This window comes from Girardinichthys multiradiatus, chromosome 10 (genome assembly GCF_021462225.1).
Source record: "Girardinichthys multiradiatus isolate DD_20200921_A chromosome 10, DD_fGirMul_XY1, whole genome shotgun sequence".
Taxonomy (NCBI): Eukaryota; Metazoa; Chordata; class Actinopteri; order Cyprinodontiformes; family Goodeidae; genus Girardinichthys; species Girardinichthys multiradiatus.
The window spans coordinates 5118203-5128921 of NC_061803.1; the positions used below are offsets into that span (position 1 = coordinate 5118203).

Below are 10719 nucleotides of genomic sequence, written 5' to 3' on the forward strand. Positions count from 1 at the left end.
AGAAGAAGGTGCTCTGGTCAGATAAAACTAAAGTTGAACTTTCTAATGGAGATGGATGATATTTTTATGATAAAACTGGCAATAAAAAGCCTCTAAAAATGTATTTTCTTCAGTGCTTCTATCACCGCATGCAAATACTGAAACTCCTAAAAATCACACAGTAGTTGCAGTATGTTTGAGAATCATATTTTCACATCAGTCTGGAAACACCAGCAGGAAAACATGGTTGTAGGGATGCTTTGCTTCAGCAGAGATATGGAAGCTGGTCAGAGGTAAAGGAAAGATGGATGGAGATAAATTCAGGAGGAAACTCCTTCCAGTAGAGCAACGAGCCGAAACATACAGACCCATTCAATAAATTAGAATATTATTAAAATTACATTATATTATATAGATTAATTACACACACCTTTTCAAGCCTTTATTTCTGTTAATTATGATGATTTCCAATTTACAGCTGATTAAAAAAACACAACATTTAAGATGAAAAAAGATGTTAATACAGAAATGTGGGCTTGTGTTTTATGTTTAATACCTGCCTAAAGGTTGGTTTTTTCAAAAGCTGTTTTTAATTTAATAAATGAGGCTCATCAGAATGCAGATTCAGATTTATTGAATATGACTGTATAATTATGTGGTTCCTTGCGTCGGTCACAACATAAATTCCTCTGCCGTGGTTTCTAGCATCTACCCATCTATAGCAGGTCCCTCAAGACCTGGAAGTTTAGAGGCACAGTTCTACCTGCTGCGATTCCAGATCTAAAGGGGTCTCTGAACAATTACATGGAGGTTGGCAGATAAGAAGCTGCTTTTTTCTGTTCTATTTTGTTTTTATATTTTTTCTTGATATTTGAACATATAACCAATATGCATTTACAGTTTAACGTTTAGGTTTTACATTAATATAACCCCCCCCCCCCAAGTCTCATCAGTTATATTGTTTAAAGAAAACATGGAGACTTCCAGCTTTAACATCTCACTGCTGCTTCTGATTTCAAGTAATTATGTGATGCGATTAAAGGATGAAAAAAAAGTGCCAGTTTTAATGCGTTTAATTCACAGAAGAAGAAGTTGGATCCATCACTGTTTGACCTTCTGTACACCTTTTGGAGGAACTGGTCGACCGATTGGTGCTTGGTGCATCCATATTAATATTAGATAAAAGTTAGACCCGTGCTTTGATGCATAAATGGAGATGATCTCTTAATTTTCGGTCAGATTGCACATAGGGCAGCACTACAATAGGAAAGCATCCAATGGGTCAGATGCATTATTTACATCCATGGAAGCTGAAGTAGGATACCCAACCAGACATTGGATCCAAGCAGTCTTTTGAAATTGTGATGTTGCAAACATTGATATTGTGATAAGAACTACCATTGAATGTATCGGGAATCTGTCATGTTAGTGATCAGTGTTTAGCTTTTGTGTCATTTGTCATATGTTTAACCTTGTAAACAGGAATCTCACTGACGAACAGCAGAGTTTTATGAGTTTTAGCAGAAGTTCAGAAGTTATTTTGTTTCTTTGTTGCATCGCATCATTTCTGCTTGTTCGTTGGTTTGGATCCTATATATATTGTTGACTTCTTTTGTAATATTCCTTTGTATTATTAGCACTTTTATTTACTCTTTTGTCATATATGAGTTTTTATGTCTTTTTATCTCACCTTTTGGTATCATTGTGTCTAACAGGATACCAGTTATAGCATCATTTTAACTGAGCATCATTTTGATGGTTTTATACATGTTAAGCTCTTTGGAGCTACGGCTGGAAAGGTCCTACATAAAATACAGTTTACTGATTTATTTGTTAGAATTTTAGTATTAATCATTTACTAGTTATTTACTGTTTCAACATAAATCAAATCTGTACCTGCATGAAGCATGCATTATTCCAGGCGGTCCATTAATCGTGTCCATGTCCCCGCTTCAGAGCAGGCATGTGATCCAGTGCAGAGGGCAGATGTGGCGGCTGTGGTCATGCAGGAGGGTCTGGCCAACGTGGTGTTGGTGACCCCCGCCATGACTCTGCTGCGAGCTAAAGTGGAAGTCACTATTCCTCGAAAGAGAAAGGGAAGCTGCAGCCAGCATGAGAAGGTAAGTCTTCTGCTGTGGTGTGTTGGAGAGTGTGGATCAAAAATGTGCTGGACACTACTGTGCCTTACAGAAGTATTCTTTCTCCTTGAACCTTCCCACATTTTGTCACATTACAACAAACCTTACAAAATCTTTGAAGGCCTCAGGGGTTTGTTAGAGAACATTTGTGACCAAACAGCATCCTGAAGGCCAACGAACAAACCCCCCAGACAGGGAGCTCCGTTCAATCCATCATCTGAAAATGGAAAGGGTGAGGAACAGCTACAAATATATCAAGACATGACTGTCCACCTAAACTGACGAGCCAGGCAGGGAGAGCATTAATCAAAGCAGGCCCATGGAGAAGCTGCAGAGATCCACAGCTCGGGTTGTAAAATCTATCGACAGGAGAACCCTTAGCCCTGCTCTTCACAAACCTGGCCTTTAACGAAGAGTGACAAGAAGAAAGGTCTTGTTAGAAGAAAGCCGTAAGAAGCCCTGTTTAAAACCAGTGCAGGTTGAAGGCAAACCTGTAAAACAAGGTGGTCAGATGAGACCAAAATAAAACCTTTTGGCCTACATGCAAAACACTGTGTGGTGTACACCACACAATACCCCGAACACCATGCCCCACTGTGAAACACGGTGGTGGTAGCATCATGCTGCGGTATACTGTTCTTCAGCAGGGACAGTGAAATTGGTCGGCGTTGATGAGAAGATGGATGGAGCCGAATACAGGACAATCCTGGAAGAAAACATGTGAGAGTTGAGACTGGGCTGGAGGTTCACCTTCCAGTAGAACAACGAGCCTAAACATGCAGCCAGATGCACAAACATGGTGGAGACACGTCCCACGAGGCTTTCAGTGAGATGTTGTTCTACAAAGTGTAGAAATCCACACTTTTCAGATTTTTACTTGAAAACATTTTTGAAAGTGTAGTTTTTTTTTCTTTCACTTGACTATTACATCCTGCTTTCTGTTGGAAAGTACATGAAAGTTTGGGGTATTCTGAAGACCTTCAGGAAGTATGAATACCGTGGTTCAGTGTCTGTATTACAAAGGAAGGAGCAATGCAGCTCCTCTAGCTTACAGAATGTGGATTTCCTCTTCTTTTTCCAGGCGCTGGAGCGCTTCTACGAGGCAGTGATGCAGGCGATTCTTCGTCACATCAATTTTGAGGGTAGGTTTAGTATACTCCTGTTGTTTGTTGCATGCGACTCCATTTTGAATTGTAGCTGCTAATCCACATAAAGATCTGATTTTTGGTTTCTCTTAGTGGTGAAGTGCATCCTTGTTGCCAGTCCTGGATTCGTGAAGGACCAGTTTTTCACCTACGTCTTCAAAGAGGCGGTGCGACAGGACAACAAGGTCCTGCTGGAAAACCGACCCAAATTCATGCTGGTCCACTCATCATCAGGCCATAAGTACTCACTCAAAGGTAGGAGCTGGTGCACCTTTTTCATTGAGACAATGGGACTTTCCTATAAGCTGGAGACGTAGCAAGATGTTTGTTTTGCAGAAATCCTCTGTGACCCTGCTGTGACCAGTAGGCTCTCCGACACCAAGGTGACTATATGTTCTGTGTTCTACCCGTTTCAGTCTTCCTCAAGGCAGACCTTTGCTCAGAGCCCTGTAAAGATGACCCTCTGCGTAGAATCATATTGCTTGCTTTAATTGAAAGTATCAAGTCTTGCAATCTGGTGGAAGCTAAATTCATTGTTCATTTAATGTACAACACATTAGGTGTTAACAATAAACAATCCTTATTGTTTCCTCAAGATGTGTTTAGGAATGTGAATCCATGAGGCTCCTTAATGAATTTATGGATTCTAATGTTTCTGTGTAACTTTCAGGCAGCTGGAGAGGTGAAAGCTCTGGAAGATTTCTACAAGATGCTTCAGCACGAGCCCGACAGAGCCTTTTACGGGTGAGAAACCGTGACCTAGAAGAACCAGTTTGGGACCAGCAGCAGCTCCGCTCACTCGTGTCTTTCTGTCTGTAAATCTTCACAGAATCGCTCATGTAGAAAAGGCTGCTGATGCGCTGGCCATCGACACGCTGATGATAAGCGATAAGTTGTTCAGGTGGGTACGGAGAGAAGGATACTGGAGCCTCTTCTTGTTCAGTGAAACAGGTTGATGTGATGGCAGAATAAACTGAGGGAGCTGGTTGCAACTGTTAAATGTTTTCAACTGGTTTCAACTCACAAATTCATCCATCCATCCTGTCCTCTGTCCAGCCTCAAATATCTACCATATGAAAGCATCTCCTGGTTCTCAGTGAAACACTTTACTGAACGTTTTGTTTTCGTTCTGCGTTCAGACATCAGGACATTCAGACGCGGAGTCGTTACGTCCGGCTAGTTGACAACGTGAAGGACAACGGCGGAAATGTCAGGTAACTTTCCACCAACAACCTGTCAGTCAATATGACTGACATATAAACATATGAATATTTAAATATTGTATTTTGTATAAAGGTAATGTATTAAAGCCTTGATCTGTATAAAGTATTTGAAATGATTTATACTAGATTTGTCCGTTCATTGTGAAAATACTGTTAAATCCTCTTTGTTTTTTTCTTCCATGCAGAATATTCTCAAGCCTTCATGTCTCTGGTGAACGTAAGTTATAAATGATAAATACAACAGTCACATCAGTTTTACTTGTTTCACTCATTTAAACAGCATTTCCTCACTGAATAAACTGGTAGTTCATGATGTAAAAAACTACAGTCAATGAACTCTGAACCAGATTTTGAACCAGATCCTTTAAAAAAAAACATGTTTATCGAAGTTATTCTCGTACTCGTCGTCTTCCGCTTCATCCGGGACCGGGTCGCGGGGGCAGCAGACTCAGCAGAGACGCCCAGACGTCCCTCTCTCCAGACACCTCCTCCAGTTCCTCCAGGAGGAGCCCAAGGCGTTCCCAGGCCATCCGAGGTACATAGTCCCTCCAGCCTCCTCCTGGTGGGACGTGCCTGGAACACCTCCCGAGGAAGGCGTCCAGGAGGCATCCGGTATAGATGCCCGAGCCACCTCAACTGGCTCCTCTCGATGTGGAGGAGCAGCGGCTCTACTCCGAGCCCCTCCCGGATGGCCGAGCTCCTCACCCTATCTCTAAGGGAGTGCCCGGCCACCCTACGGAGGAAGCTCATTTCAGCCGCTTGTATCCGGGATCTCATTCTTTCAGTCACGACCCAAAGTTCATGTTCATAGGTGAGGGTAGGAACGAAGACCGACCGGTAAATTGAGAGCTTTGCTTTTCGGCTCAGATCTCTCTTCACCACAACGGACCGGCACAGCGCCCCCATTACTGCGGCAGCCGCACCGATCCGTCTGTCGATCTCCCGCTCCATACTTCCCTTACTCGTGAACAAGACCCCGAGATACTTAAACTCCTCCACTTGAGGCAAGAACTCCCCTCCAACCTGAAGAGGACAGGCCACCCTTTTCCGGTCGAGAACCATGGCCTCGGACCTGGAGGAGCTGATCTTCATCCCAGCCGCTTCACACTCGGCTGCGAACCGCCCCAGCGCATGCTGTAGGTCTTGGCTAGATGGGGCCAGCAGAACCACGTCATCTGCAAAAAGAAGAGACGAAATCCACTGGTCCCCAAACCCGACCCCCTCCGGCCCTTGGCTGCGTCTAGAAATCCTGTCCATAAAAGTTATGAACAGGACCGGTGACAAAGGGCAGCCCTGCCGGAGTCCAACATGCACTGGGAACAGGTCCGACTTAGTACTCCGTACTCCTGGAGAACCCCGCCACAGGGCACCACGAGGGACACAGTTGAATGCTTTCTCCAGGTCCACAAATACTTGTGGACTGGTTGGGCAAACTCCCATAAACCCTCGAGCACCCTGTAGAGGGTATAGAGCTGGTCCAGTGTTCCACGGCCGGGACAAATATCACACTGCTCCTCCTGAAGACGAGGTTCGACTATCGGCCAGACTCTCCTCTCCAATACCCTGGCGTAGGCCTTACCATGGAGGCTGAGGAGTGTGATCCCCCTGTAGTTGGAACACAGTTGGCGAAGCACTGCTTCCCCAGGAGGGGGCACTGTGCAGCACCCCCGACAGGACGCCAAGAAGGCCGGGTACTCTGCACTAGTCTATCTCACGACCTCCTGCACAAGCTCAGGCTCCTTTCCCCCAGTGAGGTGACATTCCATGTCCCTAGGGCCAGCCAGAGCATCCAGAGATGCTTAGGCTGCAGATGATCCAGAGTTGATCAAAAAACATCCAAAGAATGATGTTTTTGTCCAAAATGCTACAAAAAACTGCAGATAAAAAGCTTTGAGTGTGGTAAAATAGGGAACTTTAAAATGAAAAATGAACCCTAAATTTAATCAGAGGTGCCAATATGTGACCATGGTACTTTATATATTAGTTTGATTTTGTATTTTTAATACAGTTTGTACCATTATACCATTCAATCTTCAAGATAATAAATGCACTTTATGCCCTGACTCCATTTTATGAAAAAGTAATCTCTATTGAGTTGTCTAGAAATCCTGCTGCAGTGATTTATCCTGAATTGTCTCCTCAGAGCTGATTCAGCTGAGCGGAGTGGCCGCCATCCTGCGGTTCCCCATTGCCGATCTGTCGGACGCCGAGGACGACAGCAGCTCAGCCGAGGACTGATCCGCATCAACGGACCCGAGTCTCAGTCAGCGGCAGGAAACAACAGGGTCCTCTACTGCTGCAGATCACACACCTTCACTCTGTGATTCTGTGTGCTGCTAAAACAAATAAGCTGCTGGGCTGTAGCGGAGCTTTTCCACCTCTGTAAAATCAAAGTGACACACACGTCTTCTCTGAGTGGCCATAATTTTGACATAACTGAATGCAGTTTGGAGTGGGTTGATCCTTTTCATTTTAAGCTGTCCTGAAAAGCTGCAGGGTTAACTATAGCTAGAAAATAATCAACTTGTTGCCAAATCCAGATTCAAACTAATTACGGTAATTTCAGAGATTTTCCCTTTTTCTAAGTGTATATACAACACATTTTTATTTGAGATTAAACTGGAGAATCACTCTGTTAAGACTCATTTCATGAACAGTTCTTATCATGCATGAAATAAACACTTCAGCCCAAGATATAAAAATATATACTTTATTGTGCATTGCAAGTTTGCAGACTGTTCTTTTCTTATTATTGGTCATAACCCACAAACTACTGCGAATCAGCAAACTATGAATCAAGTATGCTCAGGATTTTAATCTGATAAAGCGATATCAGAGTTTGGTAACATTGCTGTTGGTTCCTCTTATTTTTCTCTGGCATTATGAACTTCTGCTGAAAAGAGTTTGAGCAGCTAGTATTGAAGTGCATTTTGAAATGGCCTGGGTCAGAGCTACCGTGTGAGCTTCTGCATCACTCAGCAGGACACTGGAAGTTCCTAATCCAGGCTAAATCCTCCATAGTGCCCCAGTGCAGGTAGATAATCGAGCAGACCACCATGACGTGCATGATCTGGTGGCTGTTGCCCCAGTTGTCGAACAGGCCGGGGCTGAAGCGCTCGGGGATCTGGATGACGTTAACCAGTCCCCCCAGCGCGGCCAGAGTGTCCATGATGACAAAGAGGCGCAGGGAGTCTGGGCTGCCCACCCCGGTTCCATAAACCCGGAACAGGAAGAGGCTCAAGCGGAACAAGACCTGCCAGACAAATGCCCGTAGACGCAGGAAGTTTGTGTGTGCTGTGGTGGCACAGTAGATTGCGTAGGCTGACAGCAGGATGTAGGCCAGCAAGGCAGTCTGTCGGACAGTGGGGTAGCAGAGGAGGGTGATGTAAATAATGGGAAGAGCTCCTGGAGGAGGAGAGACGGAAACAAGTTACACATAAGCAGCTATTTAAAAGGAACCGACTGAGATGCAGATTTTAATAGAAAACCTTTAAAATCCCATGGGGCCCTTTGTACAACTGCTTGAGATATTTATCTGAAATAAAACAGACATAATACAACATTTCACACTACAGCCACAAACTTCACAGTATTTTACTGGGATTTTATTTGTCAGACAAAAAAAGGAGCATAATTGTCAAGTAGAAGGAAATTATACATGGTTTGCAATCCTCCTTACTCAGTTACCCCTAGAATAAAATCATACAAATCATTTGATTAGAGTGTCCACCTTTGTTGGAGAACAAATAGCATCATGAAGACCTAGGAACACAGCAGACGGGTCCGGATGGGGGCTGTGGAGGAGTTTAAAGCAGGGTTAGGTTCTAAGACCGTAAACCAAGCTTAGAACATCTCACAGAGCCCTGTACAATCCATCATCTGAACATGAAGAGAGGATGGACACCCATCTAAACTCACAGGCCTGGCAAAGAGGCATTAATCAAAGAAGCAGCTGAGGCCCATATTAACTCTGGAGAAGCTGCATAGATCCACAGCTCACATAGAAGAATCTGTGTTGACAAGAATCCTTTTAGTCGTGCACTGGTCAGATGAGACCGAAATTGTGAGAGGAGGAAATTCAGCACTACACATCACCTAAAATACACCATCGCCACAATGAACCACGATGGCGGCAGCATCATGCTGCGGAGATGCCTTTTCTAAGCAGGGCCTGGGAAGCTGGGTCAAGCTCAATCCACAACAGAATTTAAGGCTAGGGTGGAGATTCACCTTCTGGCAGGACAATGACCATAAACATATGTTCAGAGCTACAATGCTTGGGTTATATTAACATATATTCATGTTTTAAATGACCCAGTCAAAGTTCAGAGCTAAGAGTAATTGAAAATTTGTGGCAACACTTAAATTCCTTATTGTACAAAGATTTCAGTGTCTATACATTCAAATCTGATGGAGACACCCACCAAAGCTGTGATCTGCAGCCAAAGGTGGCAGGGCTGAGCACATATCCACACCACACTTTAAGATTTAAGTGCCATTTTTCCTTCCACTACCTTAAGTTACATTGAGGTTTTTGGTTAAAACGTGACAGAAGTTGAAAAATTTTAAGCTATTTTTCAAGCCACTCTGTGCAGCAGCCTGCAAAATCCTTATGGTATTCCTGAGCATCTGCTCCAGGTATCAATGATCCACATGTTGCATAGGAAATTACATAAATTATTGTTAGCAGCTCAACGCCAGTCATCAGTCATTCATTTTCTACTGCTTCTTCCATAGTGGGTCGCAGGGTCAGCTCAATGCATTAGACAAAATTCAAGTAACTGTAGCTGTGATTCACATCTAAAGGTCTGAGCTTGTATTGACTTTCCTTTAGGAACCTTACCCAGAGTGTTAACGAGGCAGACCCCAACCATGTCCAGGGAGAGCAGAGTGTTGTAAACGTGCTGACCTCCGATGTGGTTCATAAACAAATGGTAGAGCACTGAGCCGATGGTGGGGCAGAGGCAGGCCAGATAGTGGGCTACACATATCCAAGTGCTGTCCACCTCCATCCAGGGGATACTGTAAGGCAGCAGCACCAAGAAAAGGAGGAAGGGAATGCCTGAAAGGATGAATAAAGGGAGAAGTGTTAAATATCCTAAAATTTCTGTATTATAGGAAAACAAAAAATAATTTCCTTCAATATTTTCTGTTGACTTTTTTATGGTGGCATTTAATCCCAATAACTGAACAGAAACATCCTCTGATGGGGCTTAAATCAAGAAATAAACAGAAAGTTGTTACTCTTGATCTTTTTATTTAAAAAAAACAATATGAATAGCAGCTGCTCCAACACATGGGGCACATTAATGCTAATATCCTTCACTTCCTCTCATCAAGTGTGTTAGTGTTAATGAACGTAAGTGATGGTTAAGTTGGAAATGGGACAAGAAGAAAGCGCTTTCAGGAAAGTTTTAGGATTTGCAGTTCAATTCAAGGACATGCCATCATTTCCATGTTTGCTGATTTTGTAATTTGCTGCACTTGTAAAATGTGAAAGGTACAGAAAGTGGACTCAAGCAGCCCATATTCTGTCCAGATCTCTGCAGGTTTCTTAACCTCAGCTGCATCAGTTACCTTTAAAGACCCAGTTAACCGTCGGATGTTTCCAGCTCTGGGATTCCCAGGGCAGATTAGAGCTAATACCCCATATCCTCATTACATCTTCCTGAAGGATGCATGTAGCCGGTATAAGTGAAAGTACAGACCGCGTGTTGAGCTGACCTATTCCCCTAGTACATCCCAGTTATTAAGAATAATCTGACCACCTTTATTGATGCTTTTGCATTTTGTTCTGAGCAGTTTCTGAAGAACATTCCTTAGAAGAAAAATACCAACACAGCATTTTTATATGAAGACCTACCATGAGTGTAAATGTTCCCCAGCTCATTGTGCATGTAGAAGAGGCTCCTGAGACACTCTCCAGCTGTGGACACAGGCCGGTATCCCGTCAGGACATACTTGTTGAACTGCAGGTGCGGAGGAGTCTTTGTGAAGTCCAAGAGCCGAGGTTCCTGGTAAAGCGCCATCACGACTCTGTGGTGCCAGTGCCCTGTTCTACAAGTTCCTCTACATTTACATCCTAACAGAGGCTGTGCTCAGGACTCTCAGCCATGCTTATAGCATGAGCAGCAAACCCTCAGCACTCTGAGAACCATCGTTACACAGGTGTAATTCCAAGCAAGCAACCTGTTGAGCTGTCTAAGTGGCATGGTTTGAGCGAAGCAGAGCCAA

General features: G+C 43.7%; 2 protein-coding genes across 2 annotated transcripts in view; one reads left to right on the forward strand and one right to left on the reverse strand.

Annotated features, from left to right (window-relative positions):
- The window catches only part of pelo (pelota mRNA surveillance and ribosome rescue factor), a 15540-nt gene extending 8337 nt beyond the window's left edge, over positions 1-7203 (forward strand). Inside the window, exons 5-13 of the mRNA XM_047376015.1 lie at positions 1936-2099; positions 3199-3259; positions 3356-3517; positions 3599-3645; positions 3933-4006; positions 4092-4163; positions 4402-4476; positions 4671-4702; positions 6629-7203. Of these exons, the coding sequence (XP_047231971.1) occupies positions 1936-2099; positions 3199-3259; positions 3356-3517; positions 3599-3645; positions 3933-4006; positions 4092-4163; positions 4402-4476; positions 4671-4702; positions 6629-6723 (782 nt within the window). The 3' untranslated portion in view covers positions 6724-7203. The remainder of the gene's footprint in view (positions 1-1935; positions 2100-3198; positions 3260-3355; positions 3518-3598; positions 3646-3932; positions 4007-4091; positions 4164-4401; positions 4477-4670; positions 4703-6628) is intronic.
- paqr4b (progestin and adipoQ receptor family member IVb) lies at positions 7180-10672 on the reverse strand. The gene is made up of 3 exons (XM_047376016.1): positions 10349-10672; positions 9329-9547; positions 7180-7890 (listed from the first exon to the last, which is right to left on the reverse strand). Exons 1-3 carry the CDS (start codon positions 10512-10514, stop codon positions 7457-7459), a joined length of 819 nt encoding a protein of 272 aa, XP_047231972.1. The 5' UTR covers positions 10515-10672; the 3' UTR covers positions 7180-7456.
- Between the last annotated feature and the right edge of the window lie 47 nt (positions 10673-10719).

Coding starts and splice junctions, on each gene's coding strand:
- paqr4b (XM_047376016.1), bottom strand. CDS start 10,514: ATGGCGCTTTACCAGGAACCTCGGCTCTTGGACTTCACAAAGACTCCT. Junction 9,548..10,348: donor GGGGAACATTTACACTCATG/GTAGGTCTTCAT, acceptor TCATCCTTTCAG/GCATTCCCTTCCTCCTTTTC. Junction 7,891..9,328: donor CTGCCTCGTTAACACTCTGG/GTAAGGTTCCTA, acceptor CTCCTCCTCCAG/GAGCTCTTCCCATTATTTAC.